General features: G+C 43.0%; 1 protein-coding gene across 1 annotated transcript in view; it reads right to left on the reverse strand.

Annotated features, from left to right (window-relative positions):
• Nucleotides 1-1,370: 1,370 nt before the first annotated feature.
• Nucleotides 1,371-21,358, reverse strand: part of LOC118381812 (ephrin type-B receptor 4a-like) — a 75,265-nt gene continuing 55,277 nt past the window's right edge. Inside the window, exons 12-16 of the mRNA XM_052520917.1 lie at nt 6,269-6,516; nt 5,820-6,035; nt 3,758-4,101; nt 3,145-3,303; nt 1,371-2,918 (exon numbers count right to left, since the gene is read on the reverse strand). Of these exons, the coding sequence (XP_052376877.1) occupies nt 2,813-2,918; nt 3,145-3,303; nt 3,758-4,101; nt 5,820-6,035; nt 6,269-6,516 (1,073 nt within the window). The 3' untranslated portion in view covers nt 1,371-2,812. The remainder of the gene's footprint in view (nt 2,919-3,144; nt 3,304-3,757; nt 4,102-5,819; nt 6,036-6,268; nt 6,517-21,358) is intronic.

Consider the following 21,358-nt stretch of genomic DNA (forward strand, 5'->3'; position numbering starts at 1 on the left):
AGGGGTGGCCAGTCCTGTTCTGTCTGTACTGGGTAGAGAAGAACCAGGCTCTGAGGGGTGGCCAGTCCTCTTCTGTCTGTACTGGGTAGAGAGGAACCAGGCTCTGAGGGGTGGCCAGTCCTGTTTTGTCTGTGCCGGGTGGAAATGATAAGAGTACATGGCCATTAAGGCCAGATTGTTCATATATTCTTCAAGATGACCAGCAGGGTCAAATAATAATCACAGTGGTTGTAGAGGGTGCAACATGTCAGTGCCTCAAGAGTACATTTCAGTTGGCTTTTCAATGTAAAGCATTCAGAGGTCGAGACAGCAGGTGGAGAGAGAGAGAGTCGAAAACAGCAGAAAACAGTCTGTGGTGAGCTCTCTGTGGGCTGCTCTATGGTGAGCTCTCTGTGGGCTGCTCTGTGGTGAGCTCCTGTGGGCTGCTCTGTGGTGAGCTCTCTGTGGGCTGCTCTGTGGTGAGCTCTGTGGTGAGCTCTGTGGGCTGCTCTGTGGTGAGCTCTGTGGTGAGCTCTCTGTGGGCTGCTCTGTGGTGAGCTCTGTGGTGAGCTCTGTGGGCTGTTCTGTGGTGAGCTCTGTGGTGAGCTCTCTGTGGGCTGCTCTGTGGTGAGCTCTGTGGTGAGCTCTGTGGGCTGCTCTGTGGTGAGCTCTCTGTGGGCTGCTCTGTGGTGAGCTCTCTGTGGGCTGCTCTGAGATGGGGCAGTGGACGTGCTGTTAACAGGGTCGTCCGTAGCAGGGTGAGAGCAGAGCACTACTCCAGGAGCAGGGGGGAGAACACACAGGAGAGGGTCAGTGAACAGAGTCAAGGACAAGCTGAGAGGTCTCTGGGGTACGGGTTGTCTCTCTGAAGGAAGGAGCAGGAGAGAGAGGAATGTCCGTGAGGGAGATAAACTGAAATGGGTGAGGGTTGGGAGGGGGTGGGTGGGTGGGTGGGTGGGGGGGGGGGGTGTAGGCTCAATTCCCAAACCACAACCCCCCTCCCCCTCCCTCACTGTGGAGGTCACAGTATCTGTGGGGAGGAATGTTTGGAAACAAGAGCTGCCAAAGAAACGGATCACCTTAAAACGATTAGGAATATGGATGATATACTGAAGTTGGCTGTGTATATGTGTGAATGTGTGTGTGTACTCCCATTTTTGGGATGCTTCACTTCGTATGCATGAGAGTGTGTGTGCTTACTTGTGTTTCACTTTGTATGTGTGTGTGTGTGTGTGTGTGTGTGTGTGTGTGTGTGTGTGTGTGTGTGTGTGTGTGTGTGTGTGTGTGTATGCATTCATGTGTGTCCATTTGAGAACTCTAAAGGGAGTGTGTGTAATGTGTGTGTAATAACAAGCTCAGTTGCCTGTTAAAAGAGGAGCAGGAGTCCTAGGTGATAAACACTGGTGTGTGTCTTTATTGTGACTGAATACACATTACACACAGAAAGGAGGAGGAATCAGAACATACTTATCTACACAATATTTTAAAAGGCAACTTTATAAAAGATAGGTCCCTGTTTTCATAACAGATCCTCAATGTGAAGACCACTTACCCACAATCCTTTAGTTAACAAGGAAGCACACAATCTCCCCAAACATAAACATGTGAAACTGTTGGCATCTGAAGGGACTTTGTATGGTAGATCTAACTATCACCCTGGGAGGGCTTTCCGCTTTATAGAAAAGGCATTTTGATTTCAAATCACATAGAATATCAAATGGCACTCGAGCAAGACGGAAACACACCAACAGTAATATCAATCAAGTAATGAGAGGCTGATGTCTGTCCAGGTCAAGTCGTCCAATTAGAAAATACTTAAGCAGTGTTCTCTTAGTCTCGTTAACCACGGCCAGGGACCTCCTTCAGTCTGAGTGTGTGGAAGTGAGCTGCCCAGTCCAGCAGCAACAGGAAGTGGAAATGCCCAGCCAGCCATACCCCAAGAGAAACACAGGAAATACTGCAGCTTCTGAGAGGAGCAGAGGTGTAGTCAGACAGAGAGATCTCTATCTCTGACTAAAAAACCCAACTTCTCTGTTCAGCCTAGAAAAGTGCTGATCTCAGTCCTGCTCTCCTCCCACACAGCTGACCCAGGAGAGTCATGCACAGTCACTGAGGAAGATGAGGAGAGGAAGGCTTGTATGACTACAGTCTGTTCTGGTCTAAATGCCGACATTAACCATAACACCTGAGGAAAGGCAAGGCATTTTGAAACCAAAAGAAAACGTCCATCCGGTAAGAGTCCAAACACACATTTTCCAGTCCGTTGAAAGAGCTGTAATCACATCATCATATAATCCACATGGATGAATAATCCAAGACACAACATTTGTGAAAGTGTCACCATGTTGCAGTAGCGTCGTCCGCTACTGGCTAGTTCATATTCTGCATCATGAAATACACCAATAGAAAAGCTATAGTCCTTAGGTTGACGTTGATCTGTGCTTCCACTAGTATCACCAGTGTGTTCAGGACCACAGGTAAACATTCAGGCAGTGAAGCAGAGGAGGAGTAGTGAGGGTGAACTGGCCAGTGAGGCAGTCTCCCAACAGACCCCAGCACCAGACCTGACTGACCGCTCAGTGGTCAATAAGGACAGGTTGAACAGGTTGGAGGGAAGGTCGTCTATAATAAGTTCGTATTGAGGCTCTGTCGCGACACTGATGGACTTCATGTCTAAGAAGGGACTGGTACCAGGGTGAGGAACTGCGTGGGTGCAGCACCACAGGGTGCTGGATAGGTCCATGGGTGTGCGATGTTCTGTGTGGTATGTGCGTGCTGGTGTCTGTGTTGGGTCAGGGCAAGAGGTCAGGGGTCAAGTTGAGTTGTGCTGGGGTTAGAAGCGTATGGTTCCAGGGCTCTTGGTCATGGTCAGAGTCTGGATGCTGGACAGGATCTTCCTCTGGTGTCCAGCCAGGATCACTCCCAGACGCAGCAGGTCCCTGAGAAGAAGGACATACTATTAGATAAACAAACAGACAGATAGGCAGACAGACAGACAGGCAGACAGATAGGCAGACAGATATACAGACAGACAGCTGTGGACTTTGAGAGTGACTCAACTTCAAGAGGTTTGAAAGTCTGAAAGACACCCAGAGACAGACAGACAGACAGACAGACAGACAGACAGACAGACAGACAGCTACATTGTTGTAGGTATGAACTCACTCAGCAGTGATCTGGGCCAACAGGTCTACAGAGGTGAATCCAGCCTGGAGGAAGCTGTCCTCGTAGCGCTCCATCTTGATGGCCCTCAGCCACTCCCCCACGGAGCCACACGCTGAGGGGGCCGGGGGGGCCCGCTGGTCCAGCAGTGGGTGGGATGGCCTGGGGACAGGGGACACACACAGGGACACGTCACACACACACCAGGGGCCTCACAGGCATGTCTACGGAGTAGGGGCGGGATCTAAGGCTGCATAAGTGACAGGCAACAACAATGGCTGCTGGAGGGGAGGGGGCATGGGCCAGGCTGTGAGTGACAGGTCAGTATTTGGGGTGGGAGAGGGGGAGAGGATAGGCACAGCTAGAGCCTGACAGGTCACAGCAGGACAGAGGAGGGACAGTAGACTGACTCTGAAAGACAGGACTGTATTCTAGGAATGAAGTAGTGGAGACTGGGGCTCTATTAGGGGACAGGATATACAGTACTCCAGCTGGTTAGACAGTCATTTCCCTGTATTTACCTCAGGCTTTGTGTTTAAACCCACATTACCTTATCTGACTCTCCCACACACCCTCCACACCCACCCCTCTCGCCTATAGATCTGTGCCCACTCACCCTGCACCATCCTGGGCCATGATCTTGAGCGAGGCAGGGTTGCGGATCAGCTTGTCCAGGGCGCTAACGATGGCGGCAAAGCGAGGGCGGGCCGAGCGCTCCTTCTGCCAGCAGTCCAGCATCAGCTGGTGGAGGTGGGTGGGGCAGTCAGGGGGCGGGGGTAGGCGGTAGTCCTGCTCTATGGCGTTGATCACGTCCTGGTTGCTCATGTCCCAGTAGGGCCTCTCTCCGAACGACATGACCTCCCACATGACGATGCCGTAGCTCCAGGCGTCGGAGGCTGAGGTGAACTTCCTGAAGGCGATGGCCTCTGGGGCGGTCCAGCGGATGGGGATCTTACCACCCTGATAGAAGACAGGAGTCAACAACCACACACCATGACCATCTGTAGTCAACAACCACATACCATGACCATCTGTAGTCAACAACCACACACCATGACCATCTGTAGTCAACAACCATACACCATGACCATATGTAGTCAACAACCACACACCATGACCATCTGTAGTCAACAACCATACACCATGACCATCTGTAGTCAACAACCACACACCATGACCATCTGTAGTCAACAACCACACACCATGACCATCTGTAGTCAACAACCACACACCATGACCATCTGTAGTCAACAACCACACACCATGACCATCTGTAGTCAACAACCATACACCATGACCATCTGTAGTCAACAACCACACACCATGACCATCTGTAGTCAACAACCACACACCATGACCATCTGTAGTCAACAACCACACACCATGACCATCTGTAGTCAACAACCACACACCATGACCATCTGTAGTCAACAACCACACACCATGACCATCTGTAGTCAACAACCATACACCATGACCATCTGTAGTCAACAACCACACACCATGACCATCTGTAGTCAACAACCACACACCATGACCATCTGTAGTCAACAACCACACACCATGACCATCTGTAGTCAACAACCACACACCATGACCATATGTAGTCAACAACCACACACCATGACCATATGTAGTCAACAACCATACACCATGACCATCTGTAGTCAACAACCACACACCATGACCATCTGTAGTCAACAACCATACACCATGACCATCTGTAGTCAACAAACACACACCATGACCATATGTAGTCAACAAACACACACCATGACCATATGTAGTCAACAAACACACACCATGATCATCTGTAGTCAACAACCACACACCATGACCATCTGTAGTCAACAAACACACACCATGATCATCTGTAGTCAACAACCACACACCATGACCATATGTAGTCAACAACCATACACCATGACCATATGTAGTCAACAACCACACACCATGACCATATGTAGTCAACAACCATACACCATGACCATCTGTAGTCAACAACCACACACCATGACCATCTGTAGTCAACAACCATACACCATGACCATCTGTAGTCAACAACCACACACCATGACCATCTGTAGTCAACAACCACACACCATGACCATCTGTAGTCAACAACCACACACCATGACCATCTGTAGTCAACAACCATACACCATGACCATCTGTAGTCAACAACCACACACCATGACCATATGTAGTCAACAACCACACACCATGACCATATGTAGTCAACAACCACACACCATGACCATCTGTAGTCAACAACCACACACCATGACCATATGTAGTCAACAACCATACACCATGACCATATGTAGTCAACAACCACACACCGTGACCATATGTAGTCAACAACCACACACCATGATCATCTGTAGTCAACAACCACACACCATGACCATATGTAGTAAACAAACACACACCATGACCATCTGTAGTCAACAACCACACACCATGACCATATGTAGTCAACAACCACACACCATGACCATATGTAGTCAACAACCACACACCATGACCATCTGTAGTCAACAACCATACACCATGACCATCTGTATTCAACAACCACACACCATGACCATCTGTATTCAACAACCACACACCATGACCATATGCACACACACACAAAGGGCTTGGTGTTGAGGAAGAACAGGGTGCAGTAGTCTCACCAGAGAGCTGGTGTAGGTGGGGTCTGAGGAGTTCTCCTGGAGGAAACGGGACAGGCCGAAGTCAGACACCTTACACACCAGGTTGCTGTTGACCAGGATGTTGCGGGCGGCCAGGTCTCTGTGGACGTAGCTCATCTCAGACAGGTACTTCATGCCCGACGCGATGCCACGCAGCATGCCCACCAGTTGGATGGGAGTGAACTGACCATCGTTCAACTACAGAGAGAGAGACGAGAGAGTTAGAGATCTGGAAGAAACAATTCAATATGTGTGTAAGAGGGATGGGTTGAGGGAGAGTCAGAGACCAGAAGTGACATAGTGAAATAATGATGCATAAGGAAGGGGTTGTGTGTGTGTTTGTGTTTGTTTGTGTGTGTCTGTGTTTGTGTGTGTGTGTCTGTGTGCGTTTCTGTGTGTGTGGAAGGCTCAGAGACGGTATATAGACTGACCCTAAGGAAGGAGTCAAGCGCTCCGTTCTCCATGAACTCAGTGAGGATCATGACGGGACAGGAAGCAGTGATGATGCCCTCCAGGTGGATGATGTTGGGGTGCTGGAACTGGCCCATGATGCTAGCCTCCGACAGGAAGTCCCGCCTCTGTTTGTCTGTGTAGCCACTCTTCAGGGTCTTGATGGCCACGTAGTTCTCCTTCTTCCCTGGGACCTTCAGCCTCCCCCGACACACCTCCCCAAACTCCCCTAGAGACAAGCAAGTGAAACATGAGTCAGTACAGTACATACATGATAGTACAGCAGCCTATCCACCAGTCTGTTTAATAATATCACAGAGACAGCCTATCCACCAGTCTGTTTAATAATATCACAGAGACAGCCTATCCACCAGTCTGTTTAATAGTATCACAGAGAGACAGCCTATCCACCAGTCTGTTTAATAATATCACAGAGAGACAGCCTATCCACCAGTCTGTTTAATAATATCACAGAGAGACAGCCTATCCACCAGTCTTTTAATAATATCACAGAGAGACAGCCTATCCACCAGTCTGTTTAATAATATCACAGATATCACAGAGAGACAGCCTATCCACCAGTCTGTTTAATAATATCACAGAGAGACAGCCTGTCCACCAGTCTGTTTAATAATATCACAGAGACAGCCTATCCACCAGTCTGTTTAATAATATCACAGAGAGACAGCCTATCCACCAGTCTGTTTAATAGTATCACAGAGAGACAGCCTATCCACCAGTCTGTTTAATAATATCACAGAGAGACAGCCTATCCACCAGTCTATTTAATAGTATCACAGAGAGACAGCCTATCCACCAGTCTGTTTAATAATATCACAGAGACAGCCTATCCACCAGTATGGTTTAATATTATCACAGAGAGACAGCCTATCCACCAGTCTGTTTAATAATATCACAGAGACATTCTATCCACCAGTATGTTTAATAATATCACAGAGAGACAGCCTATCCACCAGTCTGTTTAATAATATCACAGAGAGACAGCCTATCCACCAGTCTGTTTAATAATATCACAGAGAGACAGCCTATCCACCAGTCTGTTTAATAATATCACAGAGACAGCCTATCCACCAGTCTGTTTAATAATATCACAGATATCACAGAGAGACATCCTAATCACCAGTCTGTTTAATAATATCACAGAGAGACAGCCTATCCACCAGTCTGTTTAATAATATCACAGAGAGACAGCCTATCCACCAGTCGGTTTAATAATATCACAGAGAGACAGCCTATCCACCAGTCTGTTTAATAATATCACAGAGACAGCCTATCCACCAGTCTGTTTAATAATATCACAGAGACAGCCTATCCACCAGTCTGTTTAATAGTATCACAGAGACAGCCTATCCACCAGTCGGTTTAATAATATCACAGAGAGACAGCCTATCCACCAGTCTGTTTAATAGTATCACAGAGACAGCCTATCCACCAGTCTGTTTAATAATATCACAGAGAGACAGCCTATCCACCAGTCTGTTTAATAATATCACAGAGAGACAGCCTATCCACCAGTCTGTTTAATAATATCACAGAGAGACAGCCTATCCACCAGTCTGTTTAATAATATCACAGAGAGACAGCCTATCCACCAGTCTGTTTAATAATATCACAGAGAGACAGCCTATCCACCAGTCTGTTTAATAATATCACAGAGAGACAGCCTATCCACCAGTCTGTTTAATAATATCACAGAGAGACAGCCTATCCACCAGTCTGTTTAATAATATCACAGAGAGACAGCCTATCCACCAGTCTGTTTAATAGTATCACAGAGAGACAGCCTATCCACCAGTCTGTTTAATAATATCACAGAGACAGCCTATCCACCAGTCTGTTTAATAATATCACAGAGAGACAGCCTATCCACCAGTCTGTTTAATAATATCACAGAGAGACAGCCTATCCACCAGTCTGTTTAATAGTATCACAGAGAGACAGCCTATCCACCAGTCTGTTTTATAATATCACAGAGAGACATCCTATCCACCAGTCTGTTTAATAATATCACAGAGAGACAGCCTATCCACCAGTCTGTTTAATAATATCACAGAGAGACAGCCTATCCACCAGTCTGTTTAATAATATCACAGAGAGACAGCCTATCCACCAGTCTGTTTAATAATATCACAGAGAGACAGCCTATCCACCAGTCTGTTTAATAATATCACAGAGAGACAGCCTATCCACCAGTCTGTTTAATAGTATCACAGAGAGACAGCCTATCCACCAGTCTGTTTAATAATATCACAGAGACAGCCTATCCACCAGTCTGTTTAATAATATCACAGAGAGACAGCCTATCCACCAGTCTGTTTAATAATATCACAGAGAGACAGCCTATCCACCAGTCTGTTTAATAGTATCACAGAGAGACAGCCTATCCACCAGTCTGTTTTATAATATCACAGAGAGACATCCTATCCACCAGTCTGTTTAATAATATCACAGAGAGACAGCCTATCCACCAGTCTGTTTAATAATATCACAGAGAGACAGCCTATCCACCAGTCTGTTTAATAATATCACAGAGAGACAGCCTATCCACCAGTCTGTTTAATAATATCACAGAGAGACAGCCTATCCACCAGTCTGTTTAATAATATCACAGAGACAGCCTATCCACCAGTCTGTTTAATAATATCACAGAGACAGCCTATCCACCAGTCTGTTTAATAATATCACAGAGAGACAGCCTATCCACCAGTCTGTTTAATAGTATCACAGAGAGACAGCCTATCCACCAGTCTGTTTTATAATATCACAGAGAGACAGCCTATCCACCAGTCTGTTTAATAATATCACAGAGAGACAGCCTATCCACCAGTCTGTTTAATAATATCACAGAGAGACAGCCTATCCACCAGTCTGTTTAATAATATCACAGAGAGACAGCCTATCCACCAGTCTGTTTAATAATATCACAGAGACAGCCTATCCACCAGTCTGTTTAATAATATCACAGAGAGACAGCCTATCCACCAGTCTGTTTAATAGTATCACAGAGAGACAGCCTATCCACCAGTCTGTTTAATAATATCACAGAGAGACAGCCTATCCACCAGTCTATTTAATAGTATCACAGAGAGACAGCCTATCCACCAGTCTTTTTAATAATATCACAGAGACAGCCTATCCACCAGTATGGTTTAATATTATCACAGAGAGACAGCCTATCCACCAGTCTGTTTAATAATATCACAGAGAGACATTCTATCCACCAGTATGTTTAATAATATCACAGAGAGACAGCCTATCCACCAGTCTGTTTAATAATATCACAGAGAGACAGCCTATCCACCAGTCTGTTTAATAATATCACAGAGACAGCCTATCCACCAGTCTGTTTAATAGTATCACAGAGACAGCCTATCCACCAGTCGGTTTAATAATATCACAGAGAGACAGCCTATCCACCAGTCTGTTTAATAGTATCACAGAGACAGCCTATCCACCAGTCTGTTTAATAATATCACAGAGAGACAGCCTATCCACCAGTCTGTTTAATAATATCACAGAGAGACAGCCTATCCACCAGTCTGTTTAATAATATCACAGAGAGACAGCCTATCCACCAGTCTGTTTAATAATATCACAGAGAGACAGCCTATCCACCAGTCTGTTTAATAATATCACAGAGAGACAGCCTATCCACCAGTCTGTTTAATAATATCACAGAGAGACAGCCTATCCACCAGTCTGTTTAATAATATCACAGAGAGACAGCCTATCCACCAGTCTGTTTAATAATATCACAGAGAGACAGCCTATCCACCAGTCTGTTTAATAGTATCACAGAGAGACAGCCTATCCACCAGTCTGTTTAATAATATCACAGAGAGACAGCCTATCCACCAGTCTGTTTAATAATATCACAGAGAGACAGCCTATCCACCAGTCTGTTTAATAATATCACAGAGAGACAGCCTATCCACCAGTCTGTTTAATAGTATCACAGAGAGAGACAGCCTATCCACCAGTCTGTTTTATAATATCACAGAGAGACAGCCTATCCACCAGTCTGTTTAATAATATCACAGAGAGACAGCCTATCCACCAGTCTGTTTAATAATATCACAGAGAGACAGCCTATCCACCAGTCTGTTTAATAATATCACAGAGAGACAGCCTATCCACCAGTCTGTTTAATAATATCACAGAGAGACAGCCTATCCACCAGTCTGTTTAATAATATCACAGAGAGACAGCCTATCCACCAGTCTGTTTAATAGTATCACAGAGAGACAGCCTATCCACCAGTCTGTTTAATAATATCACAGAGACAGCCTATCCACCAGTCTGTTTAATAATATCACAGAGAGACAGCCTATCCACCAGTCTGTTTAATAATATCACAGAGAGACAGCCTATCCACCAGTCTGTTTAATAGTATCACAGAGAGACAGCCTATCCACCAGTCTGTTTTATAATATCACAGAGAGACAGCCTATCCACCAGTCTGTTTAATAATATCACAGAGAGACAGCCTATCCACCAGTCTGTTTAATAATATCACAGAGAGACAGCCTATCCACCAGTCTGTTTAATAATATCACAGAGAGACAGCCTATCCACCAGTCTGTTTAATAATATCACAGAGAGACAGCCTATCCACCAGTCTGTTTAATAATATCACAGAGACAGCCTATCCACCAGTCTGTTTAATAATATCACAGAGAGACAGCCTATCCACCAGTCTGTTTAATAATATCACAGAGAGACAGCCTATCCACCAGTCTGTTTAATAGTATCACAGAGAGACAGCCTATCCACCAGTCTGTTTAATAATATCACAGAGAGACAGCCTATCCACCAGTCTGTTTAATAATATCACAGAGAGACAGCCTATCCACCAGTCTGTTTAATAATATCACAGAGAGACAGCCTATCCACCAGTCTGTTTAATAATATCACAGAGAGACAGCCTATCCACCAGTCTGTTTAATAATATCACAGAGACAGCCTATCCACCAGTCTGTTTAATAATATCACAGAGAGACAGCCTATCCACCAGTCTGTTTAATAGTATCACAGAGAGACAGCCTATCCACCAGTCTGTTTAATAATATCACAGAGAGACAGCCTATCCACCAGTCTATTTAATAGTATCACAGAGAGACAGCCTATCCACCAGTCTGTTTAATAATATCACAGAGACAGCCTATCCACCAGTATGGTTTAATATTATCACAGAGAGACAGCCTATCCACCAGTCTGTTTAATAATATCACAGAGAGACATTCTATCCACCAGTATGTTTAATAATATCACAGAGAGACAGCCTATCCACCAGTCTGTTTAATAATATCACAGAGAGACAGCCTATCCACCAGTCTGTTTAATAATATCACAGAGAGACAGCCTATCCATCAGTCTGTTTAATAATATCACAGAGACAGCCTATCCACCAGTCTGTTTAATAATATCACAGATATCACAGAGAGACATCCTAATCACCAGTCTGTTTAATAATATCACAGAGAGACAGCCTATCCACCAGTCTGTTTAATAATATCACAGAGAGACAGCCTATCCACCAGTCGGTTTAATAATATCACAGAGAGACAGCCTATCCACCAGTCTGTTTAATAATATCACAGAGACAGCCTATCCACCAGTCTGTTTAATAATATCACAGAGACAGCCTATCCACCAGTCTGTTTAATAGTATCACAGAGACAGCCTATCCACCAGTCGGTTTAATAATATCACAGAGAGACAGCCTATCCACCAGTCTGTTTAATAGTATCACAGAGACAGCCTATCCACCAGTCTGTTTAATAATATCACAGAGAGACAGCCTATCCACCAGTCTGTTTAATAATATCACAGAGAGACAGCCTATCCACCAGTCTGTTTAATAATATCACAGAGAGACAGCCTATCCACCAGTCTGTTTAATAATATCACAGAGAGACAGCCTATCCACCAGTCTGTTTAATAATATCACAGAGAGACAGCCTATCCACCAGTCTGTTTAATAATATCACAGAGAGACAGCCTATCCACCAGTCTGTTTAATAATATCACAGAGAGACAGCCTATCCACCAGTCTGTTTAATAATATCACAGAGAGACAGCCTATCCACCAGTCTGTTTAATAGTATCACAGAGAGACAGCCTATCCACCAGTCTGTTTAATAATATCACAGAGACAGCCTATCCACCAGTCTGTTTAATAATATCACAGAGAGACAGCCTATCCACCAGTCTGTTTAATAATATCACAGAGAGACAGCCTATCCACCAGTCTGTTTAATAGTATCACAGAGAGACAGCCTATCCACCAGTCTGTTTTATAATATCACAGAGAGACAGCCTATCCACCAGTCTGTTTAATAATATCACAGAGAGACAGCCTATCCACCAGTCTGTTTAATAATATCACAGAGAGACAGCCTATCCACCAGTCTGTTTAATAATATCACAGAGAGACAGCCTATCCACCAGTCTGTTTAATAATATCACAGAGAGACAGCCTATCCACCAGTCTGTTTAATACTATCACAGAGAGACAGCCTATCCATCAGTCTGTTTAATAATATCACAGATAGACAGCCTATCCACCAGTCTGTTTAATAATATCACAGAGAGACAGCCTATCCACCAGTCTGTTTAATAATATCACAGAGAGACAGCCTATCCACCAGTCTGTTTAATAATATCACAGAGAGACAGCCTATCCACCAGTCTGTTTAATAATATCACAGAGAGACAGCCTATCCACCAGTCTGTTTAATAATATCACAGAGAGACAGCCTATCCACCAGTCGGTTTAATAATATCACAGAGAGACAGCCTATCCACCAGTCTGTTTAATAATATCACAGAGACAGCCTATCCACCAGTCTGTTTAATAATATCACAGAGACAGCCTATCCACCAGTATGTTTAATAATATCACAGAGAGACAGCCTATCCACCAGTCTGTTTAATAGTATCACAGAGACAGCCTATCCACCAGTCTGTTTAATAATATCAATAATATCACAGAGAGACAGCCTATCCACCAGTCTGTTTAATAATATCACAGAGAGACAGCCTATCCACCAGTCTGTTTAATAATATCACAGATATCACAGAGAGACATCCTAATCACCAGTCTGTTTAATAATATCACAGAGAGACAGCCTATCCACCAGTCTGTTTAATAATATCACAGAGAGACAGCCTATCCACCAGTCTGTTTAATAATATCACAGAGAGACAGCCTATCCACCAGTCGGTTTAATAATATCACAGAGAGACAGCCTATCCACCAGTCTGTTTAATAATATCACAGAGACAGCCTATCCACCAGTCTGTTTAATAATATCACAGAGAGACAGCCTATCCACCAGTCTGTTTAATAATATCACAGAGAGACAGCCTATCCACCAGTCTGTTTAATAATATCACAGAGAGACAGCCTATCCACCAGTCTGTTTAATAATATCACAGAGAGACAGCCTATCCACCAGTCGGTTTAATAATATCACAGAGAGACAGCCTATCCACCAGTCTGTTTAATACTATCACAGAGAGACAGCCTATCCATCAGTCTGTTTAATAATATCACAGAGAGACAGCCTATCCACCAGTCTGTTTAATAATATCACAGAGAGACAGCCTATCCACCAGTCTGTTTAATAATATCACAGAGAGACAGCCTATCCACCAGTCTGTTTAATAATATCACAGAGAGACAGCCTATCCACCAGTCTGTTTAATAATATCACAGAGAGACAGCCTATCCACCAGTCTGTTTAATAATATCACAGAGAGACAGCCTATCCACCAGTCTGTTTTATAATATCACAGAGAGACAGCCTATCCACCAGTCTGTTTAATAATATCACAGAGAGACAGCCTATCCACCAGTCTGTTTAATAATATCACAGAGAGACAGCCTATCCACCAGTCTGTTTAATAATATCACAGAGAGACAGCCTATCCACCAGTCTGTTTAATAATATCACAGAGAGACAGCCTATCCACCAGTCTGTTTAATACTATCACAGAGAGACAGCCTATCCACCAGTCTGTTTAATAGTATCACAGAGAGACAGCCTATCCACCAGTCTGTTTTATAATATCACAGAGAGACAGCCTATCCACCAGTCTGTTTAATACTATCACAGAGAGACAGCCTATCCACCAGTCTGTTTTATAATATCACAGAGAGACAGCCTATCCACCAGTCTGTTTAATAATATCACAGAGAGACAGCCTATCCACCAGTCTGTTTAATAATATCACAGAGAGACAGCCTATCCACCAGTCTGTTTAATAATATCACAGAGAGACAGCCTATCCACCAGTCTGTTTAATAATATCACAGAGAGACAGCCTATCCACCAGTCTGTTTAATAATATCACAGAGAGACAGCCTATCCACCAGTCTGTTTAATAGTATCACAGAGAGACAGCCTATCCACCAGTCTGTTTTATAATATCACAGAGAGACAGCCTATCCACCAGTCTGTTTAATAATATCACAGAGAGACAGCCTATCCACCAGTCTGTTTAATAATATCACAGAGAGACAGCCTATCCACCAGTCTGTTTAATAATATCACAGAGAGACAGCCTATCCACCAGTCTGTTTAATAGTATCACAGAGAGACAGCCTATCCACCAGTCTGTTTAATAATATCACAGAGAGACAGTCTATCCACCAGTCTGTTTAACAGTATCACAGAGAGACAGCCTATCCACCAGTCTGTTTAATAATATCACAGAGAGACAGCCTATCCACCAGTCTGTTTAATAGTATCACAGAGAGACAGCCTATCCACCAGTCTGTTTAATAATATCACAGAGAGACAGCCTATCCACCAGTCTGTTTAATAGTATCACAGAGAGACAGCCTATCCACCAGTCTGTTTAATAATATCACAGAGAGACAGCCTATCCACCAGTCTGTTTAATAGTATCACAGAGAGACAGCCTATCCACCAGTCTGTTTAATAATATCACAGAGAGACAGCCTATCCACCAGTCTGTTTAATAATATCACAGAGAGACAGCCTATCCACCAGTCTGTTTAATAATATCACAGAGACAGCCTATCCACCAGTCTGTTTAATAAGATCACAGAGAGACAGCATATCCACCAGTCTGTTTAATAATATCACAGAGAGACAGCCTATCCACCAGTCTGTTTAATAATATCACAGAGAGACAGCCTATCCACCAGTCTGTTTAATAATATCACAGAGAGACAGCCTATCCACCAGTCTGTTTAATAGTATCACAGAGAGACAGCCTATCCACCAGTCTGTTTAATAGTATCACAGAGAGACAGCCTATCCACCAGTCTGTTTAATAATATCACAGAGAGACAGCCTATCCACCAGTCTGTTTAATAGTATCACAGAGAGACAGCCTATCCACCAGTCTGTTTAATAATATCACAGAGAGACAGCCTATCCACCAGTCTGTTTAATAATATCACAGAGAGACAGCCTATCCACCAGTCTGTTTAATAGTATCACAGAGAGACAGCATATCCACCAGTCTGTTTAATAATATCACAGAGAGACAGCCTATCCACCAGTCTGTTTAATAATATCACAGAGAGACAGCATATCCACCAGTCTGTTTAATAATATCACAGAGAGACAGCCTATCCACCAGTCTGTTTAATAATATCACAGAGAGACAGCCTATCCACCAGTCTGTTTAATAATATCACAGAGAGACAGCCTATCCACCAGTCTGTTTAATAGTATCACAGAGAGACAGCCTATCCACCAGTCTGTTTAATAGTATCACAGAGAGACAGCCTATCCACCAGTCTGTTTAATAATATCACAGAGAGACAGCCTATCCACCAGTCGGTTTAATAATATCACAGAGAGACAGCCTATCCACCAGTCTGTTTAATAATATCACAGAGAGACAGCCTATCCACCAGTCTGTTTAATAATATCACAGAGAGACAGCCTATCCACCAGTCTTTTAATAATATCACAGAGAGACAGCCTATCCACCAGTCTGTTTAATAATATCACAGATATCACAGAGAGACAGCCTATCCACCAGTCTGTTTAATAATATCACAGAGAGACAGCCTGTCCACCAGTCTGTTTAATAATATCACAGAGACAGCCTATCCACCAGTCTGTTTAATAATATCACAGAGAGACAGCCTATCCACCAGTCTGTTTAATAGTATCACAGAGAGACAGCCTATCCACCAGTCTGTTTAATAATATCACAGAGAGACAGCCTATCCACCAGTCTATTTAATAGTATCACAGAGAGACAGCCTATCCACCAGTCTGTTTAATAATATCACAGAGACAGCCTATCCACCAGTATGGTTTAATATTATCACAGAGAGACAGCCTATCCACCAGTCTGTTTAATAATATCACAGAGAGACATTCTATCCACCAGTATGTTTAATAATATCACAGAGAGACAGCCTATCCACCAGTCTGTTTAATAATATCACAGAGAGACAGCCTATCCACCAGTCTGTTTAATAATATCACAGAGAGACAGCCTATCCACCAGTCTGTTTAATAATATCACAGAGACAGCCTATCCACCAGTCTGTTTAATAATATCACAGAGACAGCCTATCCACCAGTCTGTTTAATAGTATCACAGAGAGACAGACTATCCACCAGTCTGTTTAATAATATCACAGAGAGACAGCCTATCCACCAGTCTGTTTAATAATATCACAGAGAGACAGCCTATCCACCAGTCTTTTAATAATATCACAGAGAGACAGCCTATCCACCAGTCTGTTTAATAATATCACAGAGAGACAGCCTATCCACCAGTCTGTTTAATAATATCACAGAGAGACAGCCTGTCCACCAGTCTGTTTAATAATATCACAGAGACAGCCTATCCACCAGTCTGTTTAATAATATCACAGAGAGACAGCCTATCCACCAGTCTGTTTAATAGTATCACAGAGAGACAGCCTATCCACCAGTCTGTTTAATAGTATCACAGAGAGACAGCCTATCCACCAGTCTATTTAATAGTATCACAGAGAGACAGCCTATCCACCAGTCTGTTTAATAATATCACAGAGACAGCCTATCCACCAGTATGATTTAATATTATCACAGAGAGACAGCCTATCCACCAGTCTGTTTAATAATATCACAGAGAGACATTCTATCCACCAGTATGTTTAATAATATCACAGAGAGACAGCCTATCCACCAGTCTGTTTAATAATATCACAGAGAGACAGCCTATCCACCAGTCTGTTTAATAATATCACAGAGAGACAGCCTATCCACCAGTCTGTTTAATAATATCACAGAGACAGCCTATCCACCAGTCTGTTTAATAATATCACAGATATCACAGAGAGACATCCTAATCACCAGTCTGTTTAATAATATCACAGAGAGACAGCCTATCCACCAGTCTGTTTAATAATATCACAGAGAGACAGCCTATCCACCAGTCGGTTTAATAATATCACAGAGAGACAGCCTATCCACCAGTCTGTTTAATAATATCACAGAGACAGCCTATCCACCAGTCTGTTTAATAATATCACAGAGACAGCCTATCCACCAGTCTGTTTAATAGTATCACAGAGACAGCCTATCCACCAGTCGGTTTAATAATATCACAGAGAGACAGCCTATCCACCAGTCTGTTTAATAGTATCACAGAGACAGCCTATCCACCAGTCTGTTTAATAATATCACAGAGAGACAGCCTATCCACCAGTCTGTTTAATAATATCACAGAGAGACAGCCTATCCACCAGTCTGTTTAATAATATCACAGAGAGACAGCCTATCCACCAGTCTGTTTAATAATATCACAGAGAGACAGCCTATCCACCAGTCTGTTTAATAATATCACAGAGAGACAGCCTATCCACCAGTCTGTTTAATAATATCACAGAGAGACAGCCTATCCACCAGTCTGTTTAATAATATCACAGAGAGACAGCCTATCCACCAGTCTGTTTAATAATATCACAGAGAGACAGCCTATCCACCAGTCTGTTTAATACTATCACAGAGAGACAGCCTATCCACCAGTCTGTTTAATAATATCACAGAGACAGCCTATCCACCAGTCTGTTTAATAATATCACAGAGAGACAGCCTATCCACCAGTCTGTTTAATAATATCACAGAGAGACAGCCTATCCACCAGTCTGTTTAATAGTATCACAGAGAGACAGCCTATCCACCAGTCTGTTTTATAATATCACAGAGAGACATCCTATCCACCAGTTTGTTTAATAATATCACAGAGAGACAGCCTATCCACCAGTCTGTTTAATAATATCACAGAGAGACAGCCTATCCACCAGTCTGTTTAATAATATCACAGAGAGACAGCCTATCCACCAGTCTGTTTAATAATATCACAGAGAGACAGCCTATCCACCAGTCTGTTTAATACTATCACAGAGAGACAGCCTATCCACCAGTCTGTTTAATAGTATCACAGAGAGACAGCCTATCCACCAGTCTGTTTAATAATATCACAGAGACAGCCTATCCACCAGTCTGTTTAATAATATCACAGAGAGACAGCCTATCCACCAGTCTGTTTAATAATATCACAGAGAGACAGCCTATCCACCAGTCTGTTTAATAATATCACAGATATCACAGAGAGACATCCTAATCACCAGTCTGTTTAATAATATCACAGAGAGACAGCCTATCCACCAGTCTGTTTAATAATATCACAGAGAGACAGCCTATCCACCAGTCGGTTTAATAATATCACAGAGAGACAGCCTATCCACCAGTCTGTTTAATAATATCACAGAGACAGCCTATCCACCAGTCTGTTTAATAATATCACAGAGACAGCCTATCCACCAGTCTGTTTAATAGTATCACAGAGACAGCCTATCCACCAGTCTGTTTAATAATATCACAGAGAGACAGCCTATCCACCAGTCTGTTTAATAATATCACAGAGAGACAGCCTATCCACCAGTCTGTTTAATAATATCACAGAGAGACAGCCTATCCACCAGTCTGTTTAATAATATCACAGAGACAGCCTATCCACCAGTCTGTTTAATAATATCACAGAGAGACAGCTTATCCACCAGTCTGTTTAATAGTATCACAGAGAGACAGCCTATCCACCAGTCTGTTTAATAATATCACAGAGAGACAGCCTATCCACCAGTCTATTTAATAGTATCACAGAGAGACAGCCTATCCACCAGTCTGTTTAATAATATCACAGAGACAGCCTATCCACCAGTATGGTTTAATATTATCACAGAGAGACAGCCTATCCACCAGTCTGTTTAATAATATCACAGAGAGACATTCTATCCACCAGTATGTTTAATAATATCACAGAGAGACAGCCTATCCACCAGTCTGTTTAATAATATCACAGAGAGACAGCCTATCCACCAGTCTGTTTAATAATATCACAGAGAGACAGCCTATCCACCAGTCTGTTTAATAATATCACAGAGACAGCCTATCCACCAGTCTGTTTAATAATATCACAGATATCACAGAGAGACATCCTAATCACCAGTCTGTTTAATAATATCACAGAGAGACAGCCTATCCACCAGTCTGTTTAATAATATCACAGAGAGACAGCCTATCCACCAGTCGGTTTAATAATATCACAGAGAGACAGCCTATCCACCAGTCTGTTTAATAATATCACAGAGACAGCCTATCCACCAGTCTGTTTAATAATATCACAGAGACAGCCTATCCACCAGTCTGTTTAATAGTATCACAGAGACAGCCTATCCACCAGTCTGTTTAATAATATCACAGAGAGACAGCCTATCCACCAGTCTGTTTAATAGTATCACAGAGACAGCCTATCCACCAGTCTGTTTAATAATATCACAGAGAGACAGCCTATCCACCAGTCTGTTTAATAATATCACAGAGAGACAGCCTATCCACCAGTCTGTTTAATAATATCACAGAGAGACAGCCTATCCACCAGTCTGTTTAATAATATCACAGAGAGACAGCCTATCCACCAGTCTGTTTAATAATATCACAGAGAGACAGCCTATCCACCAGTCTGTTTAATAATATCACAGAGAGACAGCCTATCCACCAGTCTGTTTAATAATATCACAGAGAGACAGCCTATCCACCAGTCTGTTTAATAATATCACAGAGAGACAGCCTATCCACCAGTCTGTTTAATAATATCACAGAGAGACAGCCTATCCACCAGTCTGTTTAATAATATCACAGAGACAGCCTATCCACCAGTCTGTTTAATAATATCACAGAGAGACAGCCTATCCACCAGTCTGTTTAATAGTATCACAGAGAGACAGCCTATCCACCAGTCTGTTTAATAATATCACAGAGAGACAGCCTATCCACCAGTCTGTTTAATAATATCACAGAGAGACAGCCTATCCACCAGTCTGTTTAATAATATCACAGAGAGACAGCCTATCCACCAGTCTGTTTAATATATCACAGAGAGACAGCCTATCCACCAGTCTGTTTAATAATATCACAGATAGACAGCCTATCCACCAGTCTGTTTAATAATATCACAGAGAGACAGCCTATCCACCAGTCTGTTTAATAATATCACAGAGAGACAGCCTATCCACCAGTCTGTTTAATAATATCACAGAGAGACAGCCTATCCACCAGTCTGTTTAATAATATCACAGAGAGACAGCCTATCCACCAGTCTGTTTAATAATATCACAGAGAGACAGCCTATCCACCAGTCTGTTTAATAATATCACAGAGAGACAGCCTATCCACCAGTCGGTTTAATAATATCACAGAGAGACAGCCTATCCACCAGTCTGTTTAATAATATCACAGAGACAGCCTATCCACCAGTCTGTTTAATAATATCACAGAGACAGCCTATCCACCAGTATGTTTAATAATATCACAGAGAGACAGCCTATCCACCAGTCTGTTTAATAATATCACAGAGACAGCCTATCCACCAGTCTGTTTAATAATTCAATAATATCACAGAGAGACAGCCTATCCACCAGTCTGTTTAATAATATCACAGAGAGAGACAGCCTATCCACCAGTCTGTTTAATAATATCACAGAGAGACAGCCTATCCACCAG

Source organism: Oncorhynchus keta, chromosome 6, assembly GCF_023373465.1.
Source record: "Oncorhynchus keta strain PuntledgeMale-10-30-2019 chromosome 6, Oket_V2, whole genome shotgun sequence".
NCBI lineage: Eukaryota > Metazoa > Chordata > Actinopteri > Salmoniformes > Salmonidae > Oncorhynchus > Oncorhynchus keta.